This window comes from Propithecus coquereli, unplaced genomic scaffold, assembly GCF_000956105.1.
Source record: "Propithecus coquereli isolate 6110/MARCELLA unplaced genomic scaffold, Pcoq_1.0 Scaffold31, whole genome shotgun sequence".
Lineage (NCBI taxonomy): Eukaryota > Metazoa > Chordata > Mammalia > Primates > Indriidae > Propithecus > Propithecus coquereli.
In genome coordinates, this window is record NW_012148730.1 from 1,209,311 (window position 1) to 1,227,735 (window position 18,425).

The window sequence follows — 18,425 nt, forward strand, 5'->3', positions numbered from 1 at the left end:
GCTATTTTCTCCCAGAAGACTCAAGTTCTAGAGAGTTTTCAGAGGGCAAAGCCTTATTATTCTGCTAGAAGCAAACTAAACAAAAAGTAAGTTTCAGAAAACATTGCTTCTGAGAAATTCTCAAATGTCAAGAAGAATAAATGGTAAACCTAAAGTAAAAACAGCTATGGCAATATAATGTTAAAGTACAATACTGCAGTAAGGGTAGAAATCGCATCTAAGGTTTCACCCTTGGTGTTCAGCTTTTTAAAAGCAAAAAGGTCATGTATATCAATTTGCAGTGTACTAAAATTGTGTTCAAAGTTTATTTCAAGTCACAGAAAATATACAAACTACGACAACAAAATGAACTGATTTTGTTCTGAGAGAAGGTGATGGGAGTCCTCCACCTGGCACTGATTTGAGTCACTCAAGGGTTAGGATGCAGAAGTCATCTTTTTTCAGCATGTCATCAAAGTTATGGAGTTAATTTCCAGATTCTTGCCAGGTATTTTCAAAAACCTGTAAGAAAAAGTTGGGAGAGAGCCATTAGAACTGTAGACAAAGTTCTCTTCAGGAAAAACATGAGAAAAAAAATATCTCCAGACATTGCCAAATGTCCCTTGGGGGCAAAACTGCCCATGGTTGAGAACCACTGCTCTCTAATGGCAATGGTATAGAAGCTGGACAGTGATGACAGAGATGGATCACAACTAGCTAGGTATAGAATGAAGGGAAAGCCAACACTTTGGCCATAGTATGCACAAATATCAGTAGATACACAGTAAAATCTTGCCCCCAAAAAACTGCACAGAACTACACCCACATACATACAAATTACCGTAGGTCTTAAAAAATGGTGAAGACTCAATAAGGTTTGTAGTCTAGTTAACTAGTTATGTACCAATGTCAATTTCTTGGTTTTTTGCTACAAAGCAAAAAGATATTGTACTACAGTCATTTAAGATGTTATTATTGGGGGAGGCTGGGTGAAGGTATGTGAGATTCTTTGCACCATTTTTCCTGTGAATCTATGATTATTTCAAAATAAAAGGTATTTAATAAAGAACAGATAAAAACCTTGCCCTGTGGTTAATGTGCAAGACTTTAAATTAGATATCTTATAAGCAAGAATAACATAATGAACTTTCAGAAACATTTCTACCTCCACTATCCAAAAACAGTAATTTTCTGACATCGTAGAGAATCCCTTCTCTAGCATAAAAAAATTAGTAAAAAAGAGTGATAATTTTTATCTATTCCTCTGAATATAATAGGTAGTCTATGCTTTTACTGAAGAAAATAAAATGCTTAGGGTATCTGGAATAAAAGGTTAAGGTGCTGGTCACACCAAAGTCTGGACAGCCATCCATCTATGATAGCTTCCCATTATAATGTTCAGTCATTTAAAGTCTAAATATAGGCCAGGCGTGGTGGCTCACGCCTGTAATCCCAGCTCTTTGGGAGGCCGAGGCGGGCGGATTGTTTGAGCTCAGGAGTTCGACACTAGCCTGAGCAAGAGCGAGACCCCGTCTCTACTAAAAATAGAAAGAAATTAATTGGACAACTGAAAATATATAGAAAAAACTAGCCGGGCATGGTGGCGCATGCCTGTAGTCCCAGCTACTCGGGAGGCTGAGGCAGTAGGATCACTTGAGCCCAGGAGTTTGAGGTTGCTGTGAGCTAGGAAGACGCCACGGCACTCTAGCCCGGGCAACATAGTGAGGCTCTGTCTCAAAAAAAAAAAAAAAAAAAAAAAAAGTCTAAATATAGATACGATGCACAGTTGCTGTTTGGATGTTTTGAAGACATTGCAAATAGGGATTAAAACATATGGATGGGAATTATAATACGGATGGGGTAAACAGAAATTCCAAATGTGATATTCTAGCTGATACTGGGATAATGTGAATTTTAAACTGTTTTTAGAGAAAAAGAATTTGTTTATAAAATACAAAGATGTTGGGGGAAAATTTTTTAAAAAGAAACACCAATATGTATATGTGCAATCAAGTTAAGTTACATGATTATTTATGAAGCAGGTTACCTGGATCCTTTTTACCAGACTGATGAGCATGAAAAATAAGGACAGTAGTGTACAGCAATCCCCAAAATGTACAGAAACCGATGGTAATGGTGGACACTTACTATCTTAAATTATGTGCTGTAATAGTTTCACATCAAAATGTTCATTATAAAACAAATACAGGAAACTAAAATATTTACACATTTTATTGAAATGCTTTGTATTTTCTCCATTTTGATGGGACAGTTTGGAATAAAATAATACAATTCATTCTGGAAAGATATATACCAAACTATATTTAGAGGTTCTGTCTGGGGAATGAGATTGAGGAAGCAGGGCTTTTTAACCTTTAACTTACTACATTTGTTTTTTTTTTTTTTTTTTTAGACAGAGTCTCACTCTGTTGCCCGGCCTAGTGTGCAGCCAATTTAGTTGTGCAGCCAATTTCTTTCTATTTTTAGTAGAGATGGGGTCTCACTCTTGCTCAGGCTGGAAACTTTATACATTTGTTAAACTGATCATATATGACTTTTGTCACTAAGAAAGGAAGGTTAATAAAGATTATAAGCAATTCGACAACTCAACAAATGTTCTAGAGCCTTATTTTATCCCTACAGGAGCTTACCTACTGAAGTGTAAAGAGAGTCTTGCTAAGAGGATTGCGGGCCTCAGAGAGAACAATCTTGGTGGTTACGGTTGAAAGTACACACCCAGAATACACAAGGAGCTAGTCCTACTCAGGTGGGATTAAGTTTGCTTACCTTTCAAGGTGCTCCAGTGGATTTCTGTATTTGTTCCTTTAAGATCAGGATACTCTGCCTTTGCTCAGGAGGCAGCATGGCAATCTGGTCTGCAGTTAGTTGTAGAACCTGCATAATCAAAGCAGCCTGCGCAGAGGAAAAACAGGTAGTGAGTTTTAATGATGACAGCTAAAAAAAAAACCACCACCAGCTTCTGTCCAAAAAGCTACTGTAGTGGCATATGAAGCAAAATGGAAAAAGAAAAGATATTTTACACATGGAAAAAAATGGCAGGCCCCCAAAAAAAAAAAAAGAAAAAAAATCTGGTGAGAGAAGGCACAATGAAAATACCAAGTATAAATTAAAATACCTAAGATTAGTCGATTCAAAATAGATACCTTCATGAATTCAAAGTGCCTGCAGACTAAGATGGTATCTTTGAGCCCTGAAAATTCTTCAGTTTTTAATCCTGTTTTGAAAGTCTCTCTTTTCACAAGTTTTAGCCTTCCCACCAGACATGAACTCCCCACAATGGTCAAATATAAAAATAGAAAGATATACTGATGGGGAATCTGCTATTGTTTTTTGGGATAAGGTAGAAAGGGAAGGAAGAAAGGGGTTTGGATTTTCAGGTCAGTCTAGCCTACATTAAAAGAACCTACTATTATTGGCAGATGAGTTTGAAATGCAAGATAAGCTGCCATTTATACCCACTTAAGAACTTTATGACTAGACCCACAAATTTTCAGGTAACAAGGCATAAAAGAGTTCTAAGTTAGAGTAAACATCACCTCCAAAGGGACTTTGAAGACCCAGGATCGTCACATGGTAACTGTGAAAACAGGAATCAAAAAGACTAGATTTGTGCATATAGAAGCAGTCAGACAGTGTTGCTTACCTTCTCATGATCCTGTGGAGTGACTTGATTCTGCCCAGGACTAAAGCCACCAGGCTGGCTTCCACCCTGCATACTCGCTCCTTGCATGCCTGTTCCCTGCATGACTGGGACCTATGTACACAAAGAGAGAGGAGAGATTTTTGGAACTCCTGATGTATAGGTAACCTGAATCCAGTAAGAGCAATGTGAAAAATTATGCTCTCTATACGGATATGACTACAGGAAGCAAATTAATGACTCTGAAGATTCTTTGCTATACTGTCAGCAATGACAGAAGGCAGGGTTTTGCCAGAGACCAACTAGCAAGTTAGACAAACTTGTTCACAACAGCTCTAGCGTCGTCAACACGTATCACTCAGTACAACTGGATACCATCGAATTAATCAAAATTAAACCAAATGAGCACAGGGAAAACTGAGAGCACCCTGGAAACGAGTGCTCAGTGGAAACACAAATGAAACCAACACATTCTAGAGAAAACATATGCTTGTCCGCTGGGGAAGTGACATTCACAGGGCTACTGCCTACCTCTAGTTCAATCAGACATAGGTAGTTCGTCCCAAAAGGCCCTATCCCACAAGTGAGGCACAGGCAATCATAATGTCAGAGAGGTGGAAAGGCAATGGGAAGGCCTCTGGGGAAAAGAATGCTATTTGTCCAACATTTGCTTTTTATAGCTTTCCATAGAGATTATATGGTAGATGCTTTCTGCTAAATGCAGATCAAGAAATATGACTAACCTGAGTAAAAGAAAAAAGTGCAGTTTTTATTAAATACTTATTGGTATTTAATTAAGATCTTCGATGAGTTCGACCCTTTGGAAGACTTATCCGAAACCAAGGTAAAGACCTCTGAGGACCAAACATAACTGTTAGAAGGTCCCTACACTTAGAGTTATGTTCACACTCAGGCATTCACCCAGAGCTTAGATACTCTCTTATTAAACACAAATTGTTAACAAACGTGTTACCTGCTTCCCCAGCAGATTAGAAGCAGCAAAGCATAAAAGAAATACGGATAAACAACTGTTAGGAGCAGATACTATGACAGCAATGTGAAGAGCCAGGTGACAGCCTGACAGTGAAGGAGACCAGAAACCAAACAAGAGATAATGATGTTTTATACTATAGCATATACAATAATGTATCTATTTAATGATGACCTTGAGTAGTCACAAATGATTATAATCATTTTTTGTATCCTGTTTAAGAAAGGAAGCATAAAATATATCATAAATAATTTTTCATTAAAACAGTTTAAAAACTTGGTAGAATAGTTCTATTATCTGGAACATCCATGTACATGCATTAACTCATTTCCCAAAGACACCAAACAGATGAAGCATTGGTACAGATTTGTACAGATTGCTAGAATATTAGCACTATTTTGTTCTTTATCAGTACTGAATCCAGAGACCGGTCTGAACCTTAATGAGCTCTTATGGATCTGAAACACCTATGAGAATAATCTTTTTCAAGCTTTAGTCAATACTAATTTGAGGTACTGTAATGTGATCTAACCACTCAATAATGGCCATTTTAAGTTTCCAGGAGTGCCTGTTCTAGGCAGATAAGTACTAGTAAGAGTGACCATACATCTTGGTTTGCCTAAGACAATCCCGGTTTATGCTTTTTCCTCAGAGTAAATTATTAACAGCACTCTTTTATTCTTAAAAGTGTCCTTCTTTAGATGATAAATTACATAATCACCCTATAATCACTCTAGTAATAATAAGCCCTTTACCCACAAGTTTCCAACTGGGACGACTGAAGTTAATTTTAAAATCTGATTTAAAATTATGAATTAAGGACATGTTAAGTAAAAAAAAAAAAAAACAAAGAAACCAAAGTAAAGAACAGTGAAAGGGGGAAAAATAAGAATATTCATATCTCCCAGAAAGATACATAAAAAGATCTAATAAAAATGATTATTTATAGGAGCTAGAGGTCACAGAGGAGACAGGTCTGAGAGGATTCAAGGTTTTTATTTTTTTTTAAAGAGAGGTGGGAGTCTCACTATGTTGCCCAGGCTAGAGAGCCGTGGCTATTCGCTGGCACAATCAGAGCACACTATAGCCTCAAACTCCCGGTTTCAAATGATCTGTCTCCTGAGTAGCTGGGACCATAGGGGTGTGCCACCATGTTCGGTGTGAAGTGAGGTTCTTAATGTGTATCTTTTATAGATGAATGAATCTATTATATATATTTATTTATAAGTAAATTTTTTTAAAAAAAGACCAGAGATAAAAATTTTTATTTTCTCTACCTTGGATCTAATGGGCTTTATAGAATCTGCTTATGAAACTATATAAACCTATTACTAGAGTAATGAGTTCAAGTACTAGCAGGGAAAAAAGAGCAAGACATCATCCAGAAATGGTCTTCCAACCATTACTTTTAACGTCTTTCTCCACAGAATTATTGGAAGAATTAGATAAGCGCATTATGCAGATACTTGTTATCTGTCTCCCCAACTAGAATGTGAGCCCCACAGGGGTAGCGGCTTTGTTCTGTTCACACTGCTATATCCCCAGTACTTAGATCTATCTTTGTTACACAGTAGTGCTCAATGAATATTTGCTCAATGACAGAATGAACACATAAAAACCATTTCTGAGGCCACTGACCATACAGGGCACAATAAAAACCAAGGCCCATGAACATATTTTTCTTAAAGCAAAACTTAAAAAACAATAGAGAATAGTTTTCTTTTACACATACCAGAAAATAATCATATTTTTATTTCATATTAAAGAGGAGGAGGTGGACACATATCCACCTATAAATGTGCAAGTAACAGGAGAGAGTAGTAGAGTGGAAAAAAAAATAGGCTCTATTCCTTGCTCTGCCAATTTTTAGTTATGTGAATTTGGTCAAGTCACCTGAATTCTTGGGCCTCAGTTTCCAAACCTATAAAATGATGGAACCAGATGATCGACATTTCCATTCTAGCTCTATTATCTTTGTTGCGTGCGCGCGTGCATACACACACACACACACACACACACACACACACACACGGAGGAAGATACATAAACAAATGGAAGAGGGAAGAGAGAAGTACACAAAGGAAGGAAGAAAGAGGAAGGTGGAGGGTCTAGAGGGAAATGAAGGTGCCAGCACATGAAAACTCAGGGAAGATACACACGTACCACCTTCCCACAACCAACTGGGGATAAAGAGGGAGGTGATGACGACCACAGACCATCCCATATAGACAGCTGCAGAGAGCCAAATAATGGAGAGAGGAGACAAGCTTCATTTCCACAGCTTTTAAGTTGATCATTAAATTGCCTTTCATACTCCAATGTTCACTTAGGCTATGTGATGACAGTAAATCAACACAGGTCTTAGCAAACCCAAGATTACTTTAAATGACCATCAACAACTCTCCATATACTCTAACCCAGTGGTTCTTAGTCAGGGTTGCATGTTAAAATCACTTGGGGGAGGTTTTTCAAACTATCCATGCTCAGATCCTACTGATAAGAGATCCTGAGTTAGGCCTGGGGTGAGATCCAGGCAACTATATTTTAGAAAAAGCCTTGTATGTGATATTGGTCTGTACCCCCAATAGAAGTAGTAGAAGACTACCCTCTAACCCCTAAATTTTGCTCTGAATGGAATAGCTACTTATTGTGGGATATGGTTGTTCTTTTGAACTACAATCTCGGTAGCCAGAAAATCACTACCTTACAGACACAGAACTATGGCAAGATCCTAGTATTCCCTTCTAACAAGCTGAGAAATAGTCCAAGTCAGAAGGCAGTAATAATCAGGCTCGATCGATAACCAATTTCTGAATAGATCTAGATTTCACTTAGATGCTAGAAGTGAGTGTTACACATACCTGTCTGGATCCCTGGGGGCCAACTGCCCCCATGTTAATTGGACTGGGACCCTGGATTCCACTAGGTATAGGTCCTCTAGGGCCAGGCACCGGGCCCCTGGTATCCATGCCTCTGGCTTCCATTGCACGGGCCTCCATTGCTCGGGCCTCCATTGCACGAGCTTCCATCGCCCGGGCTTCCATCGCACGGGCCTCCAATCCTCTGGCATCTAATCCTCTTGCTTCCATGGCTCGGGCCTCCATCCCTCGTGCATCTATTCCTCGGGGATCTCTCCCACCTATAAAGAAAGTGGTAAAAAAGAAAAAAGTCACTTGTACTGCAAGAAGAACCAACAATCCAAGGAAGATAGAAATCTATTCCTCTAGTCACATCTCCCCTCGACTATATGAGACTATTGTCTCTTCTCCATTTTCTCAGATTTGCAGATAAACCTTAAAGATTCTTGTCAACTTTACTGCTCTAGCATTCTTTATCGCAGATTAAGGCCTAAGCTAGCTGGGTTCACCATCAGCCCACAACTACGAGTTAGCCTTGGGATGTGGTCTCCCCTTACCTCTGCCATCCAAGGGTGGACCCCTCTGATCTAGCATGGGTCCTCTTGGTTCTGCCATTAGAGGTCTGGGCTCAGCTAATGGACCACCCCTCATTTCATGTGGGGGTGGTCCACGGCTCTCATGGCCAGGGACATGGTGCATGGGTGGACCCTGATGAGGTGGTCCCAGGTAACCTCTAAAGGTGGAGAAAAATGTTATATTTTAAAACAGAAAAAAACAACCAAAAAGGGTCAACCAGAAGATCAGTAAGTAAACATCCAACAAAGAACTGATGCAAACATCAGTCAATGAATGCTAACAAGAGAGTAACACCAAACATACTGAAGAAATGCTATGGAGATATAAATCCACATATTCTAGAATGTCATATTTGGAGCACTCATAATTAGAGAAGAATCAATAGATATTCGTTATATGTATAATGAGCATGCAGTACAGTGCTTAAGAACATGGGTCCTAGGCTGGGCGTGGTGGCTCACGCCTGTAATCCTAGCACTCTGGGAGGCCGAGGGGGTGGATAGTTTGAGCTCAGGAGTTCAAGACCAGCCTGAGCAAGAGCCAGACCCCATCTCTACTAAAAATAGAAAGAAATTAATTGGACAGCTAAAAATATATAGAAAAAAATTAGCCGGGCATGGTGGCACATGCCTCTAGTCCTAGCTACTCGGGAGGCTGAGGCAGAAGGATTGCTTGAGCCCAGGAGTTTGAGGTTGCTGTGAGCCAAGCTGAAGCCACGGCACTCTAGCCCGGGCAACAGAGTGAGACTCTGTCTCAAAAAAAAAGAACATGGGTTCTGGATTCCTACTGTATGAGTTCAAATGTAGGTTCTATCGCTTATTAGCTGTGTGATCTTGGGCGCATTTACTTAAACTTTTCCATGTTCCTATTTCTTTATCTGTAAAATGGGACTAATAATGGTGCCCATCTCACAGAGCCATTGTGTGGATTTCAGATGATCTAAGTATAGCATTCAGAGCAGAGTCAGAGGCATGAGCCTCATTAATGTCAACTGTTATTATTATTGTTACTATTAATGTTACTACTGTCACAAGTTTCCCCTGTTCAGATAATTATACTAGAATTTCCAATTTCTGAAAACACAGTACCTCAAGATGACATACTCAACTACATAGTTTTGCCTTAGGCAAAGTGCTTAGTCTTGGACAGTGGCCATGAATATTTATATATCTTGAAGTAGTCAAGCAGGTATGATTGGTACAGAAAGACTCTGTTGTCAAAAGAAGGAAAATCTGGATTTCTCAAACTGTTTCCTTCTATGTTAGTGCTTACCTAGGTTCTACCTCTCCAGTTACAGAAAGTAAAGTGCCTCCCCGTGGATCATTTGGAGCATCTCCTAACAGACCTCGAGGAGTTGGGACGTTGGCAGGCAAGGATCCCCGCTGCATAGCTGCTCTGGGGTCTTGCATCGGCACTGACAGGGAAACAAACGGGGAGTTACTGCTGTGAAGGACACATAAAGAAATAAGAAATGGCTCTATATACCACTGACAATATAATTAAGACACCTTAGAGTGGGTGAAACCTCACCACAGCAGAATCCTCTTGCAGCTCAAGAACAGAAGCAGGGTGTAGGCAGAATCTGTGCCATGTCAGAGGTATGGATGGAATTATATAAAGAGCAAACTGGGGAGCAACCTGCCAAGGACTAGCACTGCGACCTGAAGAAACTTATGCTCCTGGTTTTCCTTCTAATCAATCTTAGTTCAAGGACCAGAGTCACAAAAGAGAGGTGGGGTCTTGGCATATGTGAACACTGCCATGGCTCTGCAAGAACCCGCTGTCTCCTTACAGACTGCTATTCCATCCAAGCCTCCTGACACCAGTAGGGAGGGAGTACAGCCTCGGACAGATGCCCATATCATCCATGTTCTCTGCCCTGTGTGAAGAGGTCAATCTTAGGCTTGTGGCCTCAACAGGAAAAAAATTAAAAAAACAAAAACCCCAAAACACTACCCTTTTGGGTTCTGAACGTGAGGATGACTGCCAAGCAGCTCGTTTCCTCTCAACGTCCCACCCTGAGCACCACAAGCAAAAGGAAACCCGCAGATACAATGGGTACCTTGAACTCGCTCAATTGATGCAGGCCCGGCGGGTCCCACGGGCGAGTGCTGTAGGGTTCCTAGGTGAGCAATAAGTTCAAAAGGAGAAAGAGCAGACACTTAAAATAGCTTGCACATACACACAGGAACACATACATACGGAGACTGGAGATTTACACATATAAGTTAAAAAGCCAAGAGCTCATCAGCTTGCCCCAGGCTACAAAACCTCCCTAAACTATACTAGCTCCTTTGGGTATTTGAAACAGTTCCACTCTGACCAGATAGCTTCCTAAAGGGAAACCTGTGGGGCACTGGTTTTATCTGGGCAGGGATGGCCAACCACTTTTAGTTTTCACCTCTGCTACTATGTTTTCCCTTAAGTTTCCTTATGATACAATTAAAATAAAAAAGAAACAAAATATAAACAATAATTTTGAATCTCTAGTTAAGCAAAGAACATAAACGTAGTTTCAGAAACAAAACATGAAAGCAACCGGACTGAATCTCAAAGGCAAGATTTATTCTGGAGAGGCTGTTACAGACATGGGGCAGTACTATTTTTGTCATATTTTAGAGCACAAAAATTTCTACTATCCAAGTATCGAATGGGGAAATGCAGTGAATGAATTTTAGATGAGGAAAGAGAATATCACTCCACACGAAATACTCCGCCACAGCAAGTCTTTGATGATAAACATCATGACAACAGCAAACAATGACTAATGAAATGACACGGGCACCAACAGTAAACAAAGGTGGTAGAAAAGCAAGTGATATCTTCTAAAACACTTCACTAACTTCTTTCACCATTATAAATGTGCAAAAGTAGTAGATTCCAGGAAAGTAAGACAAACTGGGTATAAATGAAAAAGATTCTTGCTTCCTCTGCTGGGTACTGAAGGAAACTATAAAATAAAACTCATCTTACTTTGTCTTTTCATGAAGACATCCTTAAAATACCCTCAAAACAGGAGTCATTTCCCTTCGTCAATTTTTGACCAGAAAGGTAAAGATAATAGCAGGAACGAAGATGTCTCATGGAAGCGTGTGTTAAACAGCTAAAACTTGATTGATTGATTGCTGGGCCCTTGAGAGGCAGAAGTATGACCAAAATCCTAATTCCTTCTCACTACTGCAAAAATACTTTGGGGGTACACACACAATCTATTGACAGTGGTGGGGTTGGGGTAGGGGATGTACAACAGCACAAAAGTATGGGATGCTTAAAGAAGAGATGCGGTATCTGGCCAGGAGTTGGTCCTGCTGTCAGATATCTAACAAGAAAAATTTATTAGTTCTGTCTCTTTAGCAACCAACCCCAGTGTACCTTAATATTTTGCTTTTTAAATGAGTTTCACTTATAGGCCACATGCTAAGAAGAAAAAACTTAAGCTTCTCTATGTCTGTCCAAAGCAGTCTTTTCCCATCACAGAGACCCAATGGGTAAGAATATAAGACACTGAATAATATTTTTGGAAGTTAATAGGGGCAGTGTGGAGTGACAGAAAGAGAATAGATTCTGGAGTCAGAGACTTCTGAATCTTAGCTCTGCCACTTATTAGTTAGAAGAGAGGATGAGAGCATCAAATCCAGTCCATATTACTCAGACATTAGTATTTACTTACCTTGTCCCCTTGAGTAAGTAACTTAAAACTCTAAGCTTCCACCTCTTTGCCTGTAAAACTGAGGTGCTGCCACCTAACTCACAAGGTAGTTTATGAATACTAAAATGCCTGGCACATAGCACGCACTCAGTTCCTTCTCTTTTCTCATCCTCTGCTCCTAACAATGTTTCCAACTGAACCACTGCATTTTCTTTTCCTTCAAACTCCAGTAACGTGGAGAACTAACGTGGAGATTTTGGAGTGGTAGCTGCTGTTATATACAGCATTATTGCCATAGCACAACAGATACTTATTGAGTAGGCTTTATAGACCTATGATCCCCTCTTAGTTTTCTCTAGGGTTTAAATCTAGTCTTCTATATACCCAGCCACATATTTACATGCTCATTATTGAAATTCCTTACTCAGCCAACAGATTTCCACATAGGGAGAGAGAACATGTCAGTGCAATCATTAAGCCATCAAGAAACAAAGGATCCACTTGCTCCATCATCAATTCTTGTAGAGCTCTGAAACACTAGGTGGAAAGTCTAGACCAGCACTGTACAATAAAACTTTCTGTGACGATAGCAACGTTCTATATCTGCAATGTCCTGTATGGTATCCTCTAGTCACATGTGGCTATAGAGCACTTGGAATGTGGCTAGTGCGACTGAGGAAATGAGTTTTAAATAATTTTGATTTAATTTTAATTCGCTTAATATTTAAACAGCTACTAGTGGTTTAGTAGCTGCCATATTAGTGCAGATATGGAACATTTCTAAGGCCAACCCATGTCAATCAGACATTAATGTTTATTTACCTTGTCCCCGTTCCATGGACACCGGTCCACTTCCTGGCATTCCAACCTGGGTCTGCATTCCTCCTAGAAGGTAAAGGGCAGAAAAGAAAAACACAAATTAGGATAATGGAAGAAAAATTAGAACAGTGACTGAGTTTACAAACTTCCCCATTCTGCCCCACAAGCAGAAATCTACAAAAGAAGATAACAACTATTCAACAATGCAATTAGACAGAAGATGGGGTTTGTTAGTGTAATTTATGATTTAGTGACAGAAAAGGGAGTTTGATAAGAATACATCATCTCACTGGTTACCAAAACCTTGGCAGGAAGCCCTGTTGTAATACAGGAAAACAATGCCACTTACCCACGGACCTCCTCTCATAGGAGGCAGTACTGTTCCTGGGGTATTTTGTAAATGTGTGGGTATACTGTTTTGGTTGTGACAAAGTTTTGTGGCAGGATGGCTCGCATTGAATGAGAAGGTGCTAGATATCCTGCAATGCATGAGGCAGTCCCACAAAATCAAGAATTACCCTGTTTCTTGTAAAACTTTCAAATATCTCACTGAATATTCACACAAATGAAAATCTGTTTACAGTCATCTGAATTTAGACCTAAGTTGGTTTTATTTATAAACACAAAGGTTCTTTGCACTGTTTTTAAATATATATAAACACTGAACATTCCAGAAATGCAATTACTAAGTAAATTGGGGATACTGCAATTTAAGAACTTTATCATGAGATTTCACCATTTCAGAAAATAACATCATCAGTGTCAACTGTCCTTATGTCATTTGAGTTCCCAAAACAATATGCCTGAATCTGTCTAAATTTTTTTTTACTAGAGATAGGGTCTTGCTATGTTACCCAGGCTGGTCTCAAACTTCTGTCCTCAAACAATCCTCCTGCCTTGGTCTCCCCAAAGTGCTGTGATTATAGGCATGAGCCACCATGCCCAGCCTGTATACATTTTTAGCTTTTACATTCATGGTATAGGTGCAAGCACCTGACTCCTACGATTTTGTTTTTTAGTGTAGGTTGTGCCCAAACACTTGCATATTAAAAATTCTTTTTATTATCAATTAATGCCCTTTTACTTCTCCTCTATATTATAGTTAGGGCAATACACTGATTTTTTTGAAATCATGTTACATAGGTTACATCATCTGTGTATTTCATTTCAGGATAGCAGAGTCACTGTAAAATATGTGTTATGGAAAGGGGACACTGGATCTAATAGGGTTGAGAACCACTGGTCTACCTTACCCGTTGGGGTATGATGACTGCTTTATAAAGAATAATCATGCACCACAAGTCCTTGTCTGGTCCTTTCCATATAGCAATAGTTCTCTTTTCCTCAAAGGAGCAATATATGCTAAGAGTGGGGAGAAAAGACAAGCTGATCTATTAAATATTTGCAGTTCATTAATACTTCCCTAAAATAGCAAGTATACACCACATCTCCCTATTCCATTTAACATGCCAAGCACCACAGAGCTATGGATTAAGAACCCAAAGAACTGGGTGCTAGTCCTGCTCTTGCCACTAAATAATTGTGATTCTGAACAAGTGACTTAATAAAATTAATGCATTCCCAGGCTTCCTCAGTCGTTAAGTGAGAAAGTTGGTCTATACCAGTGGTTCTAAGAATGTGGTCCCCAGACAAGCAACAATGGTACCATCAGGGAATTTGTTAGAACCGCAAATTCTTGGGGTCCTACCTCACACCTACTGAATTAGTCTGAGGGTGGGGATTAGCTATCTGCATTTTGTAAGTTCTTCAGGTGACTTTAACATAAAGTTTGAAAACCACTGGTCTAAATGATTTCAAAGCTCTCTTCTAGCCATAACATTCTACTGTGTTTATTCTATCCCAACAAATCACCAAAACAATACAAAAATTTAGGACCTGAGGAAAGGAATGGCAGAAGCTATTATGGGCATAATGAGAAATTATACATTATACATCATTATACATCATACATTATACATCATCAACATAACAGTGCTTTTATTTGTATGTGCTAGATTCCCAGAAGTGGAATCGGTGGGTCAAAATGTATGAATTTTTAATGTTAGACTACTTTCTTAAAAGGCTGAAAAACTTCACATTTCTCAATGTATAAGTACCATTTTTCCCAGCAATATTAAGCATCATCTCTCTTTGAAATTTCTGCTAGTCTGATAGGTTTAAATAAAGTAAAATCCTGTTGTTAATTTATAATCCCCTAATTGTAAATGAATTTGTTTTTCTTGGCCATTTGGATCATTCTTTTATGAAGTGCCTACTCATTTTCTTTGATAACCCCCCCCTTTTTTTTTGAGACAGAGTCTCACTCTGTTGCCTGGGCTAGAGTGCCGTGGCATCAGCCTAGCTCACAGCAACCTCAAACTCCTGGGCTCAGGCGATCCTCCTGCCTCAGCCTCCCGGGTAGCTGGGACTACAGGCACACGCCACCGTACCCTCTTCTATTTTTTTAGTTGTTTGGCTAATTTCTTTCTATTTATAGTAGAGACCGGGTCTCGCTCTTACTCAGGCTCGTCTCGAACTCCTGAGCTCAAGCAATCCTCCCGCCTCGGCCTCCCAGAGTGCTAGGATTACAGGCGTAAGCCACCGCACCAGGCCTCTTTGCTAACTTTTCTACTAGGTTGTTTGTCCCCTTCTCATCCCTGTCAAAGAGCTTTGAACAGGGTATCTCTCTCTCTCTTTTTTTTTGAGGCAAAGTCTCGCCCTGTTGTCCTGGCTACAGTGCAGTGGCGTCGTCATAGCTCACTGCAACCTCAAACTCCTGGGTTCCAGTGATCTTCCCGACTCAATCTCCTGAGTAGCTGGGACTACAGGCATGCGCCACCATGCCCGGCTAATTTTTCTGTTTTCAGTAGAGACAGGGTCTCACTCTTGCTCAGGCTGCTCTTGAACTACTGAGCTCAAGTGATCCTCCCGCCTTGGCCACCCAGAGTGCTAGGATTATAGGCGTGAGCCACTGTGCCTGGCCTGAATAGGGTATCTTAAAAATCTTAGTGAAGTTTTAATTTTTTAAATATTTTTTTCAGAGATGGGGTCTCGTTCTGTGGCTTGGGCTGGTCTTAAACTCCTGGCTTCAAGCAATCCTTCTGCCTTGGCCTCCCAAAGTGTTAGGATTACAGGTGTGAGCCACTGCGCCTAGCAGTTTTAGTAACTTCAGAAGTATAAATGCTACAAACTCACAAAAAATATCACTTGAAAGTTTAATTATTTAAATTTCTTTTATACTTACTTTCTACTTTTATCTTTATTAACTCCCTCTTGGTATCTTCTGGTTTATTAGTTTTCTAATTCCTTACAATGAGTACTTAGAATTCCTTTATTTTTTTAATATAGGCATTTAAGGATATTCATTTTCCTTTAAGCACTGCATTCACAATATTTCCCATACTTTTCTCAATGAAGTATACATACTCCCTTTAGATAATTTATAAATTTCTTTTTATTTTCTCTTTAATTCAAGGATCACCTACAGTATATTCCTTAATTTTTCAAATTCTTTTCAGTCACCTTTTAATTACTTCTAATTTTATTAGCTTGTAATAAAAGAATATGGTCTGGCCGGGCGCGGTGGCTCACGCCTGTAATCCTAGCACTCTGGGAGGCCGAGGCGGGTGGATCGCTCAAGGTCAGGACTTCGAGACCAGCCTGAGCAAGAGCGAGACCCCGTCTCTACTAAAAATAGAAAGAAATTATTTAACTAAAAATCTATATAGAAAAAATTAGCCGGGCATGGTGGCGCATGTCTGTAGTCCCAGCTACTCGGGAGGCTGAGGCAGTAGGATTGCTTGAGCCCAGGAGTTTGAGGTTGCTGTGAGCTAGGCTGACGCCACAGCACTATAATTTGGGCAACAGAGTGAGACTCTGTCTCAAAAAACAAAAAAAGAATATGGTCTGTAAAATCCCCACTTTTTTGAATTTGTTAAAGCTTTACTTTATGGCTATGTACTGTACATGGTCTTTCTATTAAAACTGTTCCATGGTCATTAGAGCGGTGGGGAGTGTATTCTCTAGTCAAAAGATATAAGACTGCCTCTATGTAGTAAATGAAGCTTATTGATCCTATTATTTAATTTCTTTGTGTTCTTATTTTTTTGTCCACAAGCATAACGCTATGCAAAGTATGGTCCGCAGAAGGTGCTGATCTACAAACTGTACGTTACTAGTTCACAAGATAAGTACAGAAACGGAGAGCAGAAATTTAGAAACTTTTACAGTAATTTGACATTGCCGTGACATCTAAGTGTATGATCAGTGTACTTGTCTCATTGACCAGGGTACAGAGAAGTCTGAGTGTTTTTCAATTCATTTAATGAGCCTCATGTCATGGGTTGCATATTTGTCATGTGCAGTAGTATCACATTACAATTTGTGATATTTTAAGGTAAGTTACGCATCTATAACTCAAAAATGTATAAAGCATGGAATCCATTTCTTTTACTGAAAGATAACTTAAGTCTACTAGGATAAAGTGGATAAATAAAAATGCTAAGTTTGCTGAAATATCTCTAAAAGTCTGTTTTTCCAGTCCTCATTAACTTAGCTCTCTAGACTGATTTCTCTACAAAACAGAATACAGATCTAAATTATGCCCCATTAGTAGTGTTGTCATCAGTCTAACCTAGATTAGATAAATTAACAAGTCTGTTGCATAAAAAACTTTAAATATTGATAATATATTATGTGTTCAGACAGGTGTTGCATATGGGGAATTGCTATTTCACTCAACTTTTTTTAGTTATAATTGTTAAATGATGAAAAGTTACAAGTGTAATAGCAATACTCTATTAACTGCCTATCTACATACTTTCAATGAATGTGTATAATTTTTAAATTTCTCTTTTCTCCTTTGTTGTTTGGTCTGATTATGTTTGTTGAAATACAATTTTATGTCTGTTTAACATAATAACAAATGTGATCATGTATTTTGTGTCTGTTTTCTTCATGATCTTTTTAACCTAATCTAATAGACTCTGGTTTATAATGGAACAATTTGGTCTATTCACATTTAGCAGAAAAACAACTATACTAGTTTTTATTCCTTCATCTTATTCTGTTTATTACTTACTTTACATTGTCCTTTCCTTTTCTCTATTTTTTTGCTGGCTTGATTTAATTTCCATTCATTCTATCTTTTTCCCTTGTTAATTTGGAAGTTTTACTATGTTCTTCCACTTTACTGTCCCTTTCCCTGTTATCATAATCAGACAAAAAAAGATTTGTATACAAAAAATCAACTATTTCCTCCATCTAGGATATATACTTTCTAGTTGTGTATTAATTTTGTATCAGGATCCCATTACCACATAATAATTTGGTTGCATTGTGACAGTTGCTATGACAAAACTTTAGCAAGTACTGAAGTGGTGGAGACTCTAAATTAAACTTACCTCCAGGACCTAAGGAACCAGGGCCAGGTCCTGTGACAGCAGCTGGCATTTGCCCTGGTGCTGGAACTCCACCCTGCATAGAAGCTTGCATCAGAGGAGGTGCGCCATTGACGTGCATTCCACCCTGACCAAGAAAAAAACCAGAGTATGTTCATGTTTCTGTGGAGACTCAATACACTAAGTCAATGACCTTAAAGTCCTCTTCAAATTGACAGCTCTAAATATTCTACATCCTTTTTATATGGTATGTCTAATGTAGAATTAGATTTATCACATACTTTGAATTCCACAGAAGCAAGTTGCAACACATATCATTAGCCTGGTTATATGGAACACAGTTAAGATGGAACATATTCTAAATATAGACATTGACAAGTCTTATTTGCATGACAAGATGGCACGTAGCACCTATTGTTGACTTCCTAACTGAGGCCTGGCAATAAAAGTTAAAAAAAAGTACCTTGAACCCAAGAAGAGAAAGAGACTGGGG

General features: G+C 39.0%; 1 protein-coding gene across 3 annotated transcripts in view; it reads right to left on the reverse strand.

Annotated features, from left to right (window-relative positions):
• Positions 1–274: 274 nt before the first annotated feature.
• CSTF2 (cleavage stimulation factor, 3' pre-RNA, subunit 2, 64kDa) overlaps positions 275–18,425 on the reverse strand; it is a 23,795-nt gene continuing 5,644 nt past the window's right edge. The window contains exons 7-15 of one of the 3 annotated variants that reach the window (XM_012650071.1): positions 17,936–18,059; positions 12,537–12,599; positions 10,128–10,187; positions 9,338–9,479; positions 8,047–8,222; positions 7,493–7,770; positions 3,644–3,754; positions 2,767–2,892; positions 275–501 (exon numbers count right to left, since the gene is read on the reverse strand). In XM_012650071.1, coding sequence (XP_012505525.1) covers positions 2,770–2,892; positions 3,644–3,754; positions 7,493–7,770; positions 8,047–8,222; positions 9,338–9,479; positions 10,128–10,187; positions 12,537–12,599; positions 17,936–18,059 — 1,077 coding nt within the window. In that variant the 3' untranslated portion in view covers positions 275–501; positions 2,767–2,769. The remainder of the gene's footprint in view (positions 502–2,766; positions 2,893–3,643; positions 3,755–7,492; positions 7,771–8,046; positions 8,223–9,337; positions 9,480–10,127; positions 10,188–12,536; positions 12,600–17,935; positions 18,060–18,425) is intronic. The other 2 variants (XM_012650072.1, XM_012650073.1) reach the window with 2 other exon arrangements.